Source organism: Erythrolamprus reginae, chromosome 3 (genome assembly GCF_031021105.1).
Source record: "Erythrolamprus reginae isolate rEryReg1 chromosome 3, rEryReg1.hap1, whole genome shotgun sequence".
Taxonomy (NCBI): Eukaryota; Metazoa; Chordata; class Lepidosauria; order Squamata; family Dipsadidae; genus Erythrolamprus; species Erythrolamprus reginae.
Genome location: NC_091952.1, coordinates 126,926,835 through 126,946,855, shown reverse-complemented (window position 1 = coordinate 126,946,855; position 20,021 = coordinate 126,926,835). Strand labels below are relative to the sequence as shown.

Below are 20,021 nucleotides of genomic sequence, written 5' to 3'. Positions count from 1 at the left end.
GCTACTGAGTACTTGGGCCTGTACTTTCAAACGCTTGGCTGATTTATCATGGATTCTTTGTAGGGCTAGGTCCCTTCTCTTCTCGGCCCTGGTGACCTTGGTCGAGGGGCGGGCCCCTGGAGAAGAGGAGGAAGAGGCCTGGGGGATACTAGTAATTTCATCGCCTGTAGGCCTGGCCTCTCTGGGACCTTTAGTTGTGCCTCTCTTGGGAAAAGTAGCCATAGTCTGACAATTAACAGAAGACAAGGCTGAGCCAATAACTGAATAATTAAGGAGAAGAATTTCAAGTACTTCCCAAGAGGAATGGATCCTGCTTCGAGGCCTCGAAGCTGCTGAGACTTGAGGGCAATCTGGGCAAACCCAGAGTTCGTGTCCCCAGATCCAGCGGGGCCCAGCCTCCCTAAACTTTGTAATTAAGTAAACCAAGGCACTCTGGTTGGAGGCTTAGCCGGTGGAGAATTAAGCCTGGGCGTCCCAAGGCCCGCTCCGGGATCCACGCGGTGGACTGAGGCCTACGCGGCTGGCAGAAGGCCAACACGAGAGGCCTAAATTTAAAAATGGGCGCGAAGGCCTTCGCGCCGAAAAATCGCTCCGAGATAGGATTTTTAAAAGGGAAGCGATCGACTAAGTCCAGGAGACTAGAAAGGCGTCTCACTCCGCAGGAGGTATATTAAAGCCCTTTAATCATATTACAATAATGAATCAATAAATCAATACTTGCACCGAAACCTCCAGGCCAAAGGATTAAAGGAATCCACAAGCGGCAGCGGGAATCGTACACGGCAAAACCGCCGGGGGAAAACGAAACCGCAACTTCTCCAAAGGAAAAAAAGCCGAGCCTCAAACGGCTGGCGCTATCCGTGCAAGTAAATAATAATGGTAAAACAATTCTTACTACTTTTGAAGGAAAAGATCGAAGGGAAGGTGTTAGAATGTTGAACGAGCTATCACAATACAACCGCAGGATATGCGAACTGAGCGAATTCTGGGGAAGGGGCGGATCCGGCAAGCTTTTTTAACACTAGGCTCAGTTCCACCGGATTGGACATGAGCAACCCATGTGACTGCTGGACCCGCTCCTTCAGTACGGAGAAGTTGAGAACCACTGTTACAGTGGTAAGATTTACTACTATTATACACAGTTGTATATTCTTACTTTTGTGTGTGTGTGTGTGTGTGTGTGTGTGTGTGTGTGTGTGTGTGTGTGTTTGTACAGACAGATGCATGACAGAAGCCAGCAATATTAAAATAGGGAGGAGTACAGAATTAAGGATATAACAATCCTATGATTTATTTTTAATTAATTCTGAAGCAAATATTTTCTTAATTTCTTATGTTTTAGGTAAAGAAATGTAACAATAATTGCTATCACACCAGATATTCAAAATGTAGGAATGAATTAGGCAAGCTCTGCGTATTCATCTCTCCCTTCTTTTCTTCCCACAAAGCTTTAAGACAGTTCAGAAGTTTCTCTCAACTTTCATTTTGTCACCAAAATTACAGTACTCACATTTCTCAAAGGTATAAAAACAGGCGTGGCTCCAGCCATCTTCACCATGGGCTCATAACAGTCATAGAAGGGTTCAATTATTATTACCTAAAACAAAGATACAGCTACATGAATAAAGGGTTAAAAAGTTACCTTTTTTCTAATGTCAGAAGCAGTGTTCAGTCTGACCTAATGATAACTTTACACATTTGTAAACATTTCCTCTATTAAACCAAAGTCTTTTGAGAGCAGCAAAGAGAGATGCTATCTTACATAACAGACTTTCTCAGTGTCTCTTTTTGTAAAATGCCATAGCTATTGCAAATTTAGAATGAATGTGTTAGGCATGAAAGGCCAGGTCTACATATGAAGGTTCAATTCAGCTGATTTAATCCTAAAATCTCATGCAAAGGAATCTTCTCAACTAATGGTAAGCACCTGGTTAGATAAAAGTCAACAGCATTCAAGTGGGAACTAGACTTAGCTTCTGGCTACAAAGGGATTCTAAGCCAATTTCTCTTTTCACTCTGCCCCCAGGTTTTTACCCTTTCTTCTCCTACAGAATGAGAAGTATGAAAGGAAAAAGAAAATAATAGATCAAGAGGTAATGCCTGCATTGCATGTGTTGGAGATAAACAGAAGGACTTGTGGAGATACAGGTAGTCCTTGACTTATAACCACAACTGAGACCAGAATTTCCATTGATAAGCAAGCACATTCCTGATTTTACTACCTTTTTGCCACCATTTTTAAGTAGATCCCTGTAATTATTTAGTGAATGATGAGGTCATTGAGGGAATCTGCCTTCCACATTGATTTTGGTTACCGGGGGCCTAAAATTTGTTCACATGACTACAGGGATGCTGCAATGGTCATTATGTAAGTGGATTGTTGATAAGACTTAATTTCAAAATTGATTTTTAATAAAACAAAAAATACAGTGGTACCTCTACCTAAGAACGCCTCTACTTAAGAACTTTTCTAGATAAGAACCAGATATTCAAGATTTTTTTGCCTCTTCTTCAGAACCATTTTTTACTTAAGAATCCGAGCCCAGAAAAATTTCCCAGGAAATTTGAGAGCAGCATGAAGGTCCGGCCAGTTTCCTGCCATTCTCCCTGGGTTTCTCTCTATGAGAGGTAATGTATGGGAGGCAGCCTCGCGCCGGGTATATTGGCACCGCATGCTCCTTCTCACCGCCTCAGAGTGCCTCTTTTTTTTTTAAAGCCTTAAAGTTTTGGAGTTTTTTTATTCCTCTCACCTCACCTTCTTCCTTTGGCAGCGACTGTCCTCCTCCCTTGTTCCTCCTCATCTTCACACCCAAATTCCGAGCTTTTATTTCTTTCCTAATGGGTTTGCACGCATTATTTGCTTTTACATTGATTCCTATGGGAAAAATTACTTCTACTTACAAACTTTTCTACTTAACATAAGAACCTGATCAGGGAACAAATTAGGTTCTTAAGTAGAGGTACCACCGTATACAGATTTTAAATTTTTAAATAGTTATTTGGATTAAGATATTGTGTATTGTATATTTTATATGTTGTGAGCTGCCCCGAGTCCTCGGAAAGGGGCAGCATAGAAATCCAATTAATAAATAGTAAATAATAAATTAAATATAAATATAAATTAATTATAAAGACTTACTTCATCTTTTTCTTCAATGAGTCCGTGTATTGCACTAAACAGGGATCCATATGCCCCTACTGTCACCAGAATGTCCGTGTAAGGATCAATCTTTTTTCTACAAACTTTTTCATACACTTGAGACAGAACTTTCACCAACGGTGGATGACCCTGAGAACATTTTTTTAAAGAGAGAGAAAAATAGTTAATAACAAACACAGAAAAAATGTCAGCTATGTGTGAGTGATGCATGCATTACTTCAAAACCATAAGTAGATAGATCACAAATCCTTACAACCAGAGTTGTAAGAGTTTCCAAATTGTGCAATGCCTCAGGGCACCACAACAAGCCCATAGATGACTCATGGGATATTTTAAATTTTTACTGCATCCATTTGCAAGGCTGTGGGTTTGGAAGTGTTTTGGCGGAAGGGTACCACAAAAAAAATTAGTGAAAACTCAGGCTGCTGGGAATCAAGAAAATTTGGGAATCTTTTCCTTAGAATAACTTCCTTTTTGCAATCCTGCAGTCCCTATTCAGGGTAGAGTCGGGGCAACTGAATGGAGCTGAGCGTTTACTGGCTGGATGCCCTTCCTGATGCCTATGCGGAGTTCGCAGCAAATATTTTTTCTTTGCACTTGTTTTTTACATGCTGGTTTTTGTTTTTTTGCCAGAGGAATTTTTTGGGGTGGGTGGGGGTGGGGTTGTAGCTTCCTTATTGATATGGGTAGTTTGTTTTTCTTGATTGTGGTGCTTATCAGTGGTACGTATAGTCTGATTGTTCTTTTGACTTTGAGCAAGAAGATGTTATAGAGATCATCGGCAGTGTTACAGCCAGAGAGTAGAGTTTGCCAGTCAAGGGTTGAGAGATTGGCAACTATGAGTTCATAGTTGGCTTTTTTAAAGTTGTACTTGGGGGTCCCATCATTAAGGTGATTCTTGCAATTGTGTAGATTGAGACTTATGTCTATCATGCTATAGTCGCTGTTGGAAAAGAGTTCTTTTATTTGTAGTAAAGAAAGGAGGGAAGAAAGGGAAGGAAGAAGAAAAGGAAAAGGAAAAAGAAAAAAAGGACAGGCAGAAAGGTGGGAGGAAGGAAAGAAGGAAGGGAAGGAGGGAGGAAGACAGACAGACAGAAAAAGAAAGGAGGGAAGGAAGAAGGAAAGAAATATACATTCTGCTGTTCCTCCTGATACAGCAAAAAAAAAAATCAGTAACTGATTATCAGCAATCTGCAGATTACTAAAATAATTTGGCTGTTACAGCCAATTCAGCGATATCCATGCAGACTAATGAAAATAAATGGTTTAGAAATTAATCATTTACTTCCATTGTGTGATTTACAGTAATGAAAGTTGGTGAACCCATGAGAACCAATTTTAATTCTGCAACCCTGTGATCAAAGCATTTACAAATACAGTTGCTTATACAAATGGTATCCCCAAACAATTCGCTACATAATCTCTTCGGTGTTGCGTCCAGGGCAGCTGGAGACAACACCGAAGAGATTATGTAGTGAATTGTTTGGGGATACCATTTGTTTAAGCAACTGTAATGCCCTGGACACAAGACTAAGGAACGCGATGGAGCCACAAGTCTTAGGCAGGACTCCTGTCCCGCGGTGGGATGCAGTTTGGGGGTGACCGGTCGGGTGGGGTGGAGTGAGGGCTGCGCGGTCCACTATTTCTACCTAACACTTGTAGCTTCATTGAATTCCTCGGTTTTGTGTCCAGGGCAGCCCTTCAAAAAGAAAACGTCTTGCGAGTTCAAGACGTTTTCTTTTATAATAGGCTTCTCTGGACATAAGACAAGGAACGTGACAGAGCTACAAGTCTTAGGTAGGACACCGTCTTGTAGTGAGACAGTTTGGGGGTAACTGGTCAGTTGGGATGGGGGCAGGACAGGCCATGAGACAGGCGTCCTACCTGGGACTTGTAGCTCATTCCATTCCTCAGCTTTGTGTCCAGGCTAGCCAGTTCTAAAAGAAAAGTCTGATGAGTTTGATCAAGCTTGATTGAACTCATGAGACTTTTCTTTTAGAACAGGCTGCCCTGGACACAATGCTGAGGAACGTGACCGAATTACAAGTGCCAGGAATAATGCCTGTCTTGCGGCTCTCCCCACCATGCAATGCCCATCGCGGCAAGGGGGAGAATCAGGACAAACAGAAGGCGCCGAGTAAAGAGTGCTTGTCCAGAGCGGTCACTGCCCTGGCTGGATTTGGAAACCGAAGAGCCGGAGTTTGGGGCAAAGAAAGAAAGACTTCTGCTGCTTTCCTTGTGTGCTTTGAAGTCTTGTTTTTTCTTTCCTGCTCTTCGATTGTTGCGGGAGAGGATTCCCTCTTTATCCGGTGGCTTCTGCCTGTCCTGAGTCTCCCCCTTGATGTGTGTGAGAGAGATAGCAATCGAGAGGTAGCTATGCACACACCCCGTATGACTGCCTTGGCTGCTCTGGACTGCCTATGGCAGCATTTTAAAACGCACTCCTGCCTGCACAGAGGCAGGAATCAATGCTCACGTCCTTTTATTTATTTATTTATTTATTTTATTTATTAAATTTGTATGCCACCCCTCTCCGTAGACTCAGGGCGGCTCACAACAGTAATAGAAAAAAAACAATGTCCAATACAAATCTAATAATTAAAACTAAAAACCCATAATTTAAGAAAACATACACACAACATACTATACATAAACAGTATAGGCCTGGGGAAGGTATCTCAGTTTCCCCATGCCTGACAGCAGAGGTGGGTTTTAAGGACTTTACGAAAGGCCAGGAGGGTGGGGGCAGTTCTAATCTCAGGGCGGAGCTGGTTCCAGAGGGTCGGGGCCACCACAGAGAAGGCTCTTCCCCTGCGACCCACCAAATGACATTGTTTAGTCGATGGGACCCGGAGAAGGCCAACTCTGTGGGACCTAATCGGTCGCTGGGATTCGTGCGGCAGAAGGCGGTCCCGGAGATATTCTGGTCCGGTGCCATGAAGGGCTTTATAGGTCATAACCAACACTTTGATTTGTGACCGGAAATTGACCGGCAACCAATGCAGACTGCGGAATGTTGGTGTAACATGGGCATACCTAGAGAAGCCCATGATTGCTCACGCAGCTGCATTCTGCACGATCTGAAGTTTCCGAACACTTTTCAAAGGTAGCCCCATGTAGAGAGCATTACAGTAGTTGAATCTTGAGGTGATGAGGGCATGAGTGACTGTGAGCAGTGAGTCCCAATCCAGATAGGGCCGCAACTGGTGCACCAGGCGAACATGGGCAAACGTCCCCCTCGGCACAGCTGAAAGATGGTTCTCTAATGTGAGCTGTGGATCAAGGAGGATGCCCAAGTTGCATACCCTCTCTGAGGGGGTCAATAATCCCCCCCCAGGGTTATGGATGGACAGATGGAATTGTCCTTGGGAGGCAGAACCCACAGCCACTCCGTCTTATCCGGGTTGAGTTTGAGTCTGTTGACACCCATCCAGACCCCAACAGCCTCCAGGCACCAGTACATCACTTCCACTGCTTCATTGACTGGACTGGACATTTCCTCATGTGCAGAAATGTGTTTTAAATTGCCGTAGGCAGAGCCCAGAGGAGCCGAGCTAGTCCCATGGGATATGTGCACGTCTGTCTTTCACGGCTGTGAGCCGCTCTTTCTGCGGTGGCCGAGGGAGGGAGGGAGGCGGCAGTGACAGGCACAGCTGAAAAGGCATCAGCAGAGTGAAGGGGCAGTGGCAGGCAAGCAAAGGAGGAGGTGGTGGCAGAGCAAGAACAGGGAAGCAGGATTACCTGGCAGGCTGGTCGGGCTCAGCGCTTAAGGCAGGCAGGGGGCAGGATGAGCAAGCAGTGATGAGGCAAGGCATTGGCAAGGCGAAGCGAGGGTGGGCCGGAAGTGCCAGGTGGCGGGAAAAGCATGGCGAACTACTTGCCGTCTCTCCGGCCCCTCTTAGTGCCCCCTGCCATCACCCTTGCTTCCTTCCACCCCCTAAGTGTTTCCACCGCTCCCCAGGGGGCAGCACCGCCCACTTTAGGAACCACTGTTCTAAGGTATAGAACCTGTCAGACATAACAATGAAATTGTCTCATTTTGGTGAGTAGGATGCCGCCCCTCCCCTCCCCGGAAAGACTCAGCCCATTTTGGATGCTAGGTAAGTACAGGGTTCATGTGGAGGCTCTGGGATGGCATTTCCAGCCTGCAGGGAGGCGAGGGAGGCTGTTTTCACCCTTCCCAGGCTCCAACAAAGCCTCTTAACCTGGGGACGGTGAAATACGGGTCTATCGGGCCTACCAGAAGTCTGGAAATAGGCCGTTTCTGGCCTCCGGAGGCTTCAGGGAGACCTGCTGGTCCCAAAATGAGGCCCGAAGGAGTTGTGCACATATGCACTGGGGAACATGGGGCAGTTGTATATGCATGTACATGGGCAGTGCACGTGGGAGCATTGAATTATGGGCGTGGGCACATGTGCGCTATCACGCACGGATGCTTTAGGCACCTGAGGGGGAAAAAGGTTTGCCATCACTGGGCTAGGCTATTCATTTAAAGCAAGGTCTTTAAAGAGAGTCAGGTATGTATCACACTCACAAAACCCCGGGTGTATTGGTTCAGCCTATCCACCGATGATGCTTTTGCCAATTCCTCTTTTACATAGTTAGGAGGAGATATATCTGGAAGCCCTTGTCCAAGATTAACAACAGTGGGGTCTGCAGCAAGTTTTGTAAATTCCACCCTATGGAACACAGAAATTATTGCAATCCTATTAAATCCCAAGGAAGACTAGTTCCACTTCTGTGGAAATCATAACACAAAAATAGCAACAATGTGCATTTTTTTTTTCAAATTCAAATGTTTTCTTTTGATAGTCAGAAACAGTCTGAAATAACTATTCTAACTTTACTGGAAGAGTATCCTATGCACCTGAACCAAAAAAGGTTCACCATCACTGGTATAGGCAGTTCATCCCTCCAGAAACAAAGTATGCTTATTTATTCGTTTGTTTTTTCTTTCATTAACCGGTTCGGTAGCCTGAAATAAAATTAAAATTCATGGCATATTCAAACCCTTACTCATATATTTTTTCCCAACAACCTTCTATAACTGAATAATGAAATATTCTTGGCCAGCATTTACTCTTACCTCTAATTGCACGTGAAATTAATCTTTAGACATCACCAATATTTTTTTTGTTTAACCTCTGGTATTATTAATGCAATAATGAGAATAGAATTCAATAAAGATAAAATCAGAGAAAATGCCAACTCCTGAGGACTTTTAAAAATATGAAAAAAAGTCCTGAGATGAAAATTGCCAACTTTTCAGCTGATTTCTGTAGCTGAACTCTTAACAACAGCATGCTGTTCAATTATTATTTAGAAATTTATCTCCCTATGATACAAATCATAGTATACCAATTTCTGCAATCAAAGTTCTATTGAAGGTGCAAATGTTACCCTACACACATTGTCTTCAGAAACTGTAATGTTTTGAGGTTTGATTGTTTAAATTAATGCTTTCATTCATTATTACTTACCATACATTATCATCAAGCCCTTCAATTCGTTTAGCGTTTTTGTGCTTAAAGTTCATGGCCTAGCAGCAAAAAAACCAACAAAAAAACAAATCAGAGATAAAAGGACTTTTGTTAGAGACAAAAAAGAGCATTATTATTGGATGGTATCTTAATGTGTTTCATCTCTCCTTTTATATTTCCCTTTAAGTCTGATATTCACTGATGAAACAGCATGAACTACAACTATATTCTAATATAAAACAAATTTCACTTAACATTGAAGACGCAAGCAAGAATGAAAGTAAGATACAGCCTATATGAAAAAGTAATAAAGAACCAAATGAATGGAAACTGGATGTAAACACAGACTATCATTAAGTGTTGTACCTTATGATTCTTGATGAACTTATCTTTTTATATATATACCCTGAGAGCATATGCACCAAAGACAAATTCCTTGTGTGTCCAATCACACTTGGCCAATAAAATTCTATTCTATTCTATTCTACTCTATGTAAAGAAAAAGAACGTGGACACTGCTTTGAACAGAGTTACTCAGAAAAACTATGAGAAGGATGTTTGCTTGATGCTGAAGAGAAAGAAGCTACAGATCAAAATAAATGCATGTAAAGATTGCTACAAAAAATGAGGATGAAAAAATACTGTAAATATACAGTAATACCTCATCTTATGAACCTAATTGGTTCCGGAAGGAGGTTCGTAAGGCAAAAAGTTCGTAACACGAAACAATGTTTCCCATTGGAAACAATGTAAAAGTGATTAATGCGTGCAAGGGGGGGGGGAAACACCAAAATGGTGCTCCGCTGGGCGCCGCCGCCCAACTGTCACCTTTTAAAACAGCCGGGGGGCTTCTCGGCGTTCTCCCGAACCCGAACCCAAGCCTGAACTTTTTGGGTTCGGGAGGCCGCCGAGAAACGCCAACGCCCACCTGTCACCTTCTTAAACAGCCAGGGGGCTTCTCAGCGTTCTCCCGAACCCGAACCCGGAAGTTCAGGTTTGGGTTCCAGAGGCCGCCGAGAAGCGCCTGGCTGTTTCAGAAGGTTACAGCCGGGCGGCGGCGCTCAGCGGAGCACCGTTTTTGCAATCGGCGGTGGAGTTTTCAGCCGATCTGGAGGCTGGAAAGGAGGTGGAGAATCCCAATAAGGAATTCCATGGGCGGAGCTTTGACATCACAAAGACGTCCTTCTTGGTCGGCCGAAACGTGGCCTCCAGGAAGTTCCGCCCATGGAATTCCCTATTGGGATTCCCCACCTCCAATTTTCAGATTAATCGACTTCATAGCATTGTACAATCTAATGTTTGCCGAAACACAGTCAGATGTTTGGCCAACACTGCATCATCATCTGCATACAAAATTATAAATATATTTATATTGTCAACCAATGTACTTTTCTAACATCGCTACAGAACTTCTTAAACAATTTAAAAATGTATTATGGGTTATTAAACATATACCTACATTTTAATTTGTTTTTAACATCTCATAGTATTAGGAGTTTGCACTTCTTTTCTGGATGCTGGCTACTTATAATATTTTTTAAAATATGGTATACTGTACCTTTAATATTTTTGTTTTACTATTTTTTACTCCAAAATGGAATAGCACAATGGTTATCATGCATCTACCAGTATCTATGTATAGCAACATTATAAAATACTAGCTGGATACCCGTGCTTCCCTACAAAACTATGTGATCAGGCTTGATAAATTGACAGTTAAAGCTTGAACATTAATCAGTAGTTACAATCTGTTCCTCCTGACTGGGCTCAGGCAATGCGTAACAATCCAAGGAAAAGAAATCAAACACACACGTGCTCTTCTAATCAGCAAACTTGTATTAAACAAACAAAAAAGGGTTACTCAAAACAGTCCTTAGTGTCAGGAAACAATGATAGTGCAAGGCTTACTTCAGCAGCATACAAAAACATAGGAAAAAGCAAACAAAGACAACCTGAAATGAGCAAAGACGTTTCAGGAGTCCTTTTGAATCTTTGGAGCAAACAGCAAGTCCCAGAGGTTTCACCTCCCACGTGTCTGAAAAAGCTGGGTTGAAAACTCCAAAGGCATGAAACAGAAACTTCAGAGCAGGAACCACAAAATAACACAGATAAACAGCCACAGTTTGCCTTGTGCCTCTGTTCCTTTTTATACCTTTAGCCCTCATTAAGGGAACCACACCCAGCCCTCAGTATAAGAACCATACCCAACCCAGGTGCTACTCTGATGACTTGTAATAATCCTCCAATTGATCCCTCCTTTGCATCGCTCTTCTGCTACGCATGTCTATGAATTGTGCTGCAGATGAATCCAAGGACGAAAGACTGTCTGAGGGACTGCATGCCAAATCCCCTGGGCTGTCTGCTGAGTCCTGCGAACCAGTGGCCTCATCCTTCTGGCTGTCTGCCACGTCTCCCTGGCTGTCAGCCAGGCTTTTGCACTCACTTTGTGCCGCATCTCTCCCATCTGTGGGAGCAACGGCTGGCCCAGGCCCAAACACAACACAATCGGTCTGTTATTCTAGCTCTTTCTCTCTCAATCTTTTAAATATTACTAGGAATTTTGGGATTGATAAATTATTATAAAACATATATAAACCAAGTAAAAGCATCAAAACCATTTATTATAATATCAGGATACTAATAATCATTCTAACAGTTTCTCAAAAAAATATTACAGCAAACTATGTAACCAATGTGCCAAATGTAGACCATGATATGTTAAGAGAATTACATAGGGGCTAGTATACAGAGCAGCACTTAGTCTTAAATTCTAATATAAAAGTGTCAAGACACACAAAAGCCAATTTGAAGTTTCAAAGTAACTGCGTCAGAGATATCCACACATAACATCTATGCCGGCTGTGCCTTCTTGGATTGTTCATGGAGTGTTGAGAAGGGCCTTGTATGAATAGCCAGCAATGCCAATCACTAATCTAATAAACACTGTTTTGCATTGAAAGAGAGATCTGAGGGAACCTCAAGTGCACATCTTAATAGAGCCTCAGAGAAATTAAAGGAAAATGCAGAAAAAGTTTCTTTGCTTTGCTCAATCATATGCTTTCTCCTCCATTACTTTTTCATCTCTTTTTTTGGTTGTTGATTCTAACCATCTAAAATAAGCTGCCTTCTGTTCCTGCTTAAAAGATCAGAAAGACCAAATTTATTTTTCCATTTTAGTCCAGTTTTCCCATGTTTTTTTACATACTACAGTGCAGTCTATAGACAACAAATTGAAGTTATTGTGTTTTATATCGGCAGTATTTGTAAGGAAAGATTTTTTTTCAAGACATTTAAGTTATGCAGTGCAGCATAACTGCCATTAGTGATTCAATAGTAAACGTAACAAAAAGTGTGTGCAATTATGAAATTTATAAAGAGACTGAATACATACTGAACAAGTTGAAAACCTGGAGCATCTCAAAGGATAATTAATCTTCCGTAGAGATGTTCTAATGCCAAGACACTTGAAGTACTGATGAGCTAAGAACATTCCTGTGCAACAATAAGTTTTAACAATGTAAAACAACACAGACACACAACAGAGGCAATTAACAGGCAAAATTTGCACCATTTGCACAAGTTTATCACAATTTATAGAAAGGCTCCATTCATTAATAGTCATAATTTCTTAAAAGGGACAAGAGCACACTGCATTATTTGTTTGTTTGTTTCTTTGTTTATGTTGTAAGCTGCTCCGAGGACTCGGAGCAGCTTATAACATATAAAGGAACAATATTGCACCCTAAATCCAATTAATTGAAATTACGGTAATACTGTAATCTAAAAACCTAAAACCATTAAAAAAACCTCTCATTCCCATTCAATCAACTAACTCACAATACATTCATCGGCGAGGGGGCTAGAGTCTAACAATCCAGAAATGTAATATTCCCAACCTATCTCAGGATCACCAGCTATCATTTCTTAATAAGGGTTTTAAATATTGTTTTTTAATATTGGATTTGTATTTTGTATTGTCTGTTGTTAGCAGCTCCGAGTCCTCGGAGAGGGGTGACATACAAATCTAATACATTATTATTATTATTATTATTATTATTATTATTATTATTATTATTATTATTATTATTATTCAGCAACCAATGGGGAAAAATATCCACATGCAGTACTGTCTACATTTTTTGTGAGATAGATGTTAGACCATCTCTCCATTCCTTTCCCAAAAAATCCCTTCCGTTTTTAAAGACTCCAATTCTGCTAGCTCAGCCACTAACCATTTCATTCTCTAGGACAGAGTTTCTTGATTATTTTCTGTTATGCCTCCCCTAGGAAAAAGTAAACATTTCATGCCCCCTCAACTCTTCTCCAGGATTGTTTGCAATATTCAGCAAGTTCTTTGCTGAAAAAAGTTATCATGGTTGGGGTGAAATGTGTTTAAATGACACCTTATTTTATTTGGCTTCATGCTGTCCGCTGCCAACATTTTTAGACATAGTAAATATACCAGTCTTTCCTTGTCTCCCACCATAGTCCCAGTGAAGCCAAGCGCTACATACATTTTGTCACATTTCCTTGTCTTAGCTTTTGGGAGACTTATGTTTGTCTCATTTTGTCCATCTCTCTTCTCCTTTCTATTCATCCGTATTAAATATTTTTCCATGGTGTCTCTAAAGGGTTTGTTATCTACACTTCATATATCCTGCTCTGTGCTGTGTGCTATTGTTCGGTGCAAAAAAACCCCTACTCCCTGCAGCAAAAAAGGCATGTACCTCGGGGTCAAAGAGTTTTAAGAAAGTATTGGATTGGATCTAAGTATTTAGAATACGGGTTTTTATAAAAACTAAACATGAGTCCTGATGTCTGTCTTATGATGATAATAGTATACTCATTCTCTTTCAAGTTAAGCAACTTTACACAAGGTGAAAAAAGCAATAAATATTATGTCAAGCAAGCCATAATATAAAAGGAAGCAATATATAAATTTAATTTACACCAACTTCATTCACTTTATATGTTTCAATTCTTCACAAATCATCTTTTTCTGCAAATTCTTAAATTAATCCATGAAAAGCTTTTCGCTCTTTAAATGTGCCATCTCTCTCTCTTTTTCAGGATTTTTCAACTGTATCCTACTATAACTTTCTCTGTTTTCCACTTTCTCTCAACCAATGTACAGTATTTCTTTTACTTTCTATACTGTTTTTTTAATGCGGTCAAACCTTAACATAGTTGTTTAACGTTGGTTAATCCATTATTCAATCTACATTTGTCACTCATTCTTTTATCATCTTGTATTTTCTTGTATTATCTGACAGGTTTATGAATATATATTAATTCCAGGGAATCCAAGCATTGGAACCACAACATATTGTGAAATATAAGATACAAGTCATATTTTTTCATTTGTTTATCACATTTTCACACCACCCATCTTACCCAAGTTTTACTTGAAAGGTAAAGGTAATCTGAAATGTAATCTTAAGCAGCCTGTTTACAACCTGTTATAAAATTATACAATGCCATTTATTTCATGTGCTTATTCCAAAAGTGAACTGTGCTGTTCCATGTGTTTCTCACTTTCCATCAACTCTTGTTATCCAACAAACAGAACAGAGAGGGAAAAGGACAGAACATTCAGATAAGGAAAGTGTTGATGCTAAGGGCAAAATCAATAGAATCCTTAAATAGAGGAATATCCTGATTAATTCAGGAATAGTTCGCTTTAGGCCTTGATTTTGAAGAACAAAAGGGGAAAAAAGAATCTGTTATAGTGCAGGTTCAAGGTTGACTCAGCCTTCCATCCTTCCAAAGTGGGTAAAACGAGGGGACCAAATTGTTGGGAGCAAAATGCTGACTCTGTAAACTGCTTACAGGGGACCCTAAAGCTCTGTGAAGGGGTATATAAGTCTAAGTGCTACTGCTATTCTCCTAATGTAGTACAGATATTCTACACTGAGCTCAGGGGCTATACTGAACACACACTGCAATTTCAAAGTCAAGGTTTCAGAATATCTGTATTTATTATTATTATTATTATTATTATTATTATTATTATTATTATTAATTAGATTTGTATGCTGCCCCTCTCCGAAGACTCGGGGCGGCTCACAGAATAGATACAAACATAAGCATGTAGCACAAATCTAATAATTTAAAATACAGTGATCCCTCGAGTTTCGCGATCTCGATCTTCGCGAAACGCTATATCGCAATTTTTCCACCCGATGACGTCACTCTCTTCCTTCCTTTCTCATCTTTCTTTCTCTCTCTCTTTCTCTATCTTGCTTCTTCCTCTCTCACACTCTCTTCCTCCCTCTCTCATCTCTTTCTTTCCTTCTCTCTCTTTCTCTATCTCTCCCCCTCTTGCTGGCGGGCGGCGGGCGGCAGGCGGGCGAGCGGGGGCATCAGCGAGGAAGACCCAGGGAAGGTTCCTTCGGCAGCCCAGTAGCTGATCTGCTGGGCGGCCGCAGCCGCAGCGAGCAGACGAAGATCGGGGTTTCCCCGCCGCCCACGCAAAGGGGAAACCCCGATCTTCGTCTGCTCGCTGCTGCTGCGCTGCCGAGCAGATCAGCTGCTTGGCGGCTGAAGGAACCTTCCCTGGGTCTTCCCCGCCGCCCACGCAAACTCCACCATCTGCGCATGGGCGGCCATGAAAAAAAGGGTGCGCATGCGCAGATGGTGTTTTTACTTCCGCAACCCTACATCGCGAAAAATCGATTATCGCGAGGGGTCTTGGAACGGAACCCTCGCGATAATCGAGAGATCACTGTACAACTAAAAACACTAATGTAATACGCAATCATACAGTCCAATAACACCATACATTACATTTATTGGTCAGAGGGGCAAGGTCTAATTGCCCCAAGTCTGGCGACATAGATGGGTCTTGAGGCTCTTGCGGAAGGTGAGGAGGGTAGGGGCAGTATGAATCTTTGGGAGGAGCTGATTCCACAGGGCGGGCGCCCCCACAGAGAAGGCTCTTCCCCTAGGCCCCACCAAACGACATTGTTTGGTTGATGGGACCTGGAGAAGGCCAACTCTATGGGACCTAACCGGCCGCAGAAGGTGGTCCCGTAAGTAATCTGGTCCGATACCATGTAGGGCTTTGTAGGTCATCACCAACACTTATGCCCATCTATCATTGGTTTTAGTGCCAGGGCTAGACACCTATATCTGTTTCTTTCTGTCTCTCTCTCTCCCCTTCCTTCCTTCCTTCCTTCCTTCCTTACTTACTTATTTTTTTTTATTTAAAAATGCACACATAGAAGACAAACACAAAACCATACATTTGGGATACTTGCATCCTCATTGCTGTCAGAAGTTCAGTCGGAGATATGTACATTTTTACATTCTTTTGTTAATGTTCATGCTTGCACATTTTTATTTAAAGTTCAAATACCTCGGTTTCTTTTGCTCATTCACCTCTTTAAAAGAATTGATATTTTCACCACTCTGCAAACTCTTCTGACTTTTTAAAAAAAATCTTATATAAGGGAACTGCTGTAAACGTGCACAAAGGAGTAAAATTCGCTCACTCCACGCAACTCTCAAAACATTTATTAACCAAGGCGGAGGAGTGAAAGCCAAGCCAATCTTGTTTGTGCATTTGCCATAGTTAATTTGTGCCAAGTAAAAGGATGCCTATTTACACTGCCACAAAGATTTTTAAAATGTTTTCTAGTATGAACATTTATCGACACACTATATATTTTTAAAATGTCTAATTTAAGTGTTTTTAATGGTAATATTACTGCTTATAAAAATAATAGCATTTAAAAGGTGCTTAAAACTAGACAAAAACTGACTAGATTTTTTTTGTGTAGTGAAAAAAACTAGATCAAAAAAAAATCTTACAAGAAGAATTCCCTGGATCAAACCCACACTGTACTCTACCAAAGGGCGCTGTTCCTACTATCTATTCCTAATCTTTGCAAATCCTTTCTCACTTTCTCCCGTCCTCCTACAGATTTTTTTTAATTTTTAAATCCACTTCCCAAGGAGGCCATTTTCGTCTAATTTTTCTAGCTTCTCCGCTCGACGAGAGCTATTTCATAACCAAGGAAAGTAAGAAGCAACAGCCCCCGGGGACCCGCGTTCAACGTCCCCACGACGTCGAAGAAACGACCTTTCTAAAGGTTTGGCCACTTTTCTGCGTCCAAAAGCAACCACGCTGCGTCCTTACCTCACACACTTCCTTCCCCCGGATGTGGCGTGTCGTTCCCGAAAAGGCGGTGAAAACAAATTAATCGCCGGAGAGGAATGGACTCGGCTTGCCTTTGAGTCCTTTTATCACACAGTCGCCTAGGAAGGAAGAAGCGAGAGCGGCCGGGATGGAAGACCCGATCGCAGTCCATCGTTCTGGATCTATTTTCAGAACCAGATCATTTCAAAAAATAAGGACCGAACAAGCTCCCCCCCCCCCCTTTTTTTTTTTTTAAATAGCAAATTTGCATGCTGGTCAGGCAAGCTAGCACGAGAGACCTCGGCTGACCTTTATTTTTACGAAGTATACTGCTCAAAAAAATAAAGGGAACACTCAAATAACACATCCTAGATCTGAATGAAGGAAACATTCTCATTGAATATTACATTTGCACAACTATTCCATTTGCACAACAGCATGTGAAATTAATTGACTGTCAATCAGTGTTGCTTCCTAAGTGGACAGTTTGATTTCACAGAAGTTTGATTTACTTGGAGTTATATTCTGTTTTTTAAATGTTCACTTTATTTTTTTGAGCAGTGTATATTTTTTTCCCACGTGTAATGAGTGGGGGAAATCAGACATGGAATAGAATAGAATAGAATGGAATTATTTATTGGCCAAGTGTGATTGGACACACAAGGAATTCGTCTTGGTGCATATGCTCTCAGTGTACATAAAAGAAAAGTTCATCAATAATAATAATATTATTATTATTATTATTATTATTATTAATTAGTTTTGCATGTTGCCCGTATCGGAAGACTCGGAGCGGCTCACAACAAGCATATATAAGCACAACAAGAATCATAAGGTACAATACTTAATGATAGTCCGGGTAAAAATAAGCAATCCAATCATATTAGGAACCAGTCAATATAAATTGTAAGGATACAAGCAACAAAGTTACAGTCATACAGTCATTTGTGAGAGGAGATGTGTGATGGGAATGATGGGAAGATTAATAATAGTGCAGACATAGAAATTATTTGTTTAGCAGAGTGATGGTGTTTGGGGCAAAAATTGTTTTTGTGTCTAGTTCTTTTGGTGTGCAGTGCTCTATAGCCTCGTTTTGAAGGTAGGGGTTGAAGCAGCTTGTCCAGAATGTGAGGTGTCTCTAAATAATATCGCAACGGTAGGCATAAGTGGCACAATGCAGCCAAACTATCAATATACAAGGTAGATTAAGCAGCGAATCTGTTGCAATTTTCTTCATATAATGATACCTAATCTTAGCAGAGGAGAACTAAGCTTGTAAATTGTGTAACTAAAGCTAAAACATTCTATGAACATGTGTGTGTATGTGTGTGTGTGTACGCACACACAGAGAGAGAGAGAGAGAGAGAGAGCAGAAAAAGTGATGTCTTCTGTCTTTTTCAAACTTATAGATTGTCTTAGAAAATTAAATCTCTGTTGGAACATATACAAATTATTTCAGAGTATTCTTCGGTAAACAGTCTGAAAGAGGATGACATCATTGCTATTTGTAAAAGAGGCTCAGTATGGGCACATCAACCCAGCCATCCCCACCTAGCCTCTGCTTCTATGCAGTTTGGATGTACATCCCCATCCATCCCACACCCTGTAGTCAAGCCTGTAGCTGAGGCATCTTAATGGCAGATTTAGCAGCTAATGGAGGAGAATATTTGTAGCTCACAGTTGAAATGAACGGTCCTTCATGGTCTCTGAGCTTGGTTGTTTTCTTCCAAATATTTCATTACCAAACTAGGTAACCTCATCATGTTTAGAAGCTCTGTTCCTCTGCCAGAATCTACTGTATAGGATCTTCTGCTGAAGCGAGTTGTGGCTTACTTATAAACTAATAAAGGTGGAATTTTTAAAATGCTAATAAAAAATAAGATCATGCAGATGGACCAGTTGCTGGATATAATGCAACAGGTAGTGGTGTATTTATATGCTGTGAGATGGAAATAAAATTAGTTTAGATTAAAATGAACAAGCCTTGTCTAAAGAATTAATATGTTTTAGTTTCAATATTGAAAATTGCTGCTTCCTACAAAATGCAGGATAATGTGGAAGAACAATCTGCACAATATTGTGTAAAATGGTAATGTAGAGAAAACAGAACATATTTTACATTCAACTGTAATTCATGGCATCTCTAAAGAAGAATTTTGGATAGACGAGTAGAAAACATTTCTATCAGACAATCTGGGGAGAGAATATTTTCAGTTATATTGATTATTTGAATTGCCTCAAATGTTTTACTGATCTTCAGAATCACTATTGTGTTTTTCAATTTTCAAATTGGTCAGTAGAGGGCAATATTCCATTAATTAGCTATTTTTAAAGATTGAGACTTTAGAGCAGTACAGTAGTTCCCAACATGGGGGGCACGCCCCACAGAGGAGCAATTTGATTTTTAATGGGGGAAATTCTAAAATGAGCTACTAATTGAATTTTTTAAAGCCCTCTAATTGTTCTTATACAGTATATTTGTGATGAAACAGCTATGGTTCATTTACCTATTGTTTTCCTTGTTAAAGTACATTTTCGAGGGCAGTGATGGCTAACCCTTTTGTCTTTGCATTCAAAAGACAAAAAAGCAGAAGGTATCAACCTAAAGGTGACTGAATTAGATGAAATCCTGCTAGGGAAAAATGAAAAATTGATAAAGAAACTATATGATTATCTACTTACTGTCAATTTAGAATTTGAAAGGTGAAAGAGACAATGATAAAATTGATGAGACATGTTGGGCATATGATAGACACAAAAACAGTTTTTTCCCAAATGCCATCACTCTGCTAAACAAATAATTCCCTCACCACTGTCAAAACTATTCACTAATTTTGCACTACTATTACTACTAGTTTTTTCTCATCATCCCTATCACCCATTTCCCTCCACTTATTGATTGTTTCCTCATTGCTTATTTGACCTCTATGACAATCATTAAGTGTTGTACTTTATGATTCTTGACAAATATATATTTTGATTTATGTACACCAAGAGCATATGGACACTTGGCCAATAAAGAATTATTTATACTCCAAAAATATGGTAATTATTAATTTAACATTAATTGTGCAAAAACTGTCAGAATGTATGGAACATTGAAGTATGAGATAGCTCTTCCCCCCTAGGCCATTACAAGTTATGCATGGTATATTTGTGTGTATGTTAGGTTTTATAATAGGGGTTTTTAGTTGTTTTTTATTATTGGATTGTACATGTTGTGTTTATTATTGTTGTTAGC

The 20,021-nt window shown here is 40.6% G+C and overlaps 1 protein-coding gene across 4 annotated transcripts in view; it reads right to left on the bottom strand.

Moving 5' to 3' along the window:
* The window catches only part of KYAT3 (kynurenine aminotransferase 3), a 36,651-nt gene extending 19,729 nt beyond the window's left edge, over positions 1-16,922 (bottom strand). The window contains exons 1-6 of one of the 4 annotated variants that reach the window (XM_070746591.1): positions 16,781-16,921; positions 12,032-12,132; positions 8,641-8,699; positions 7,695-7,839; positions 3,140-3,289; positions 1,511-1,597 (exon numbers count right to left, since the gene is read on the bottom strand). In XM_070746591.1, the coding sequence (XP_070602692.1) occupies positions 1,511-1,597; positions 3,140-3,289; positions 7,695-7,839; positions 8,641-8,699; positions 12,032-12,130 (540 nt within the window). In that variant the 5' untranslated portion in view covers positions 12,131-12,132; positions 16,781-16,921. Of the gene's footprint in view, positions 1-1,510; positions 1,598-3,139; positions 3,290-7,694; positions 7,840-8,640; positions 8,700-12,031; positions 12,133-15,997; positions 16,261-16,723; positions 16,744-16,780 lie in introns of those variants that run through there. The other 3 variants (XM_070746592.1, XM_070746590.1, XM_070746593.1) reach the window with 3 other exon arrangements.
* Between the last annotated feature and the right edge of the window lie 3,099 nt (positions 16,923-20,021).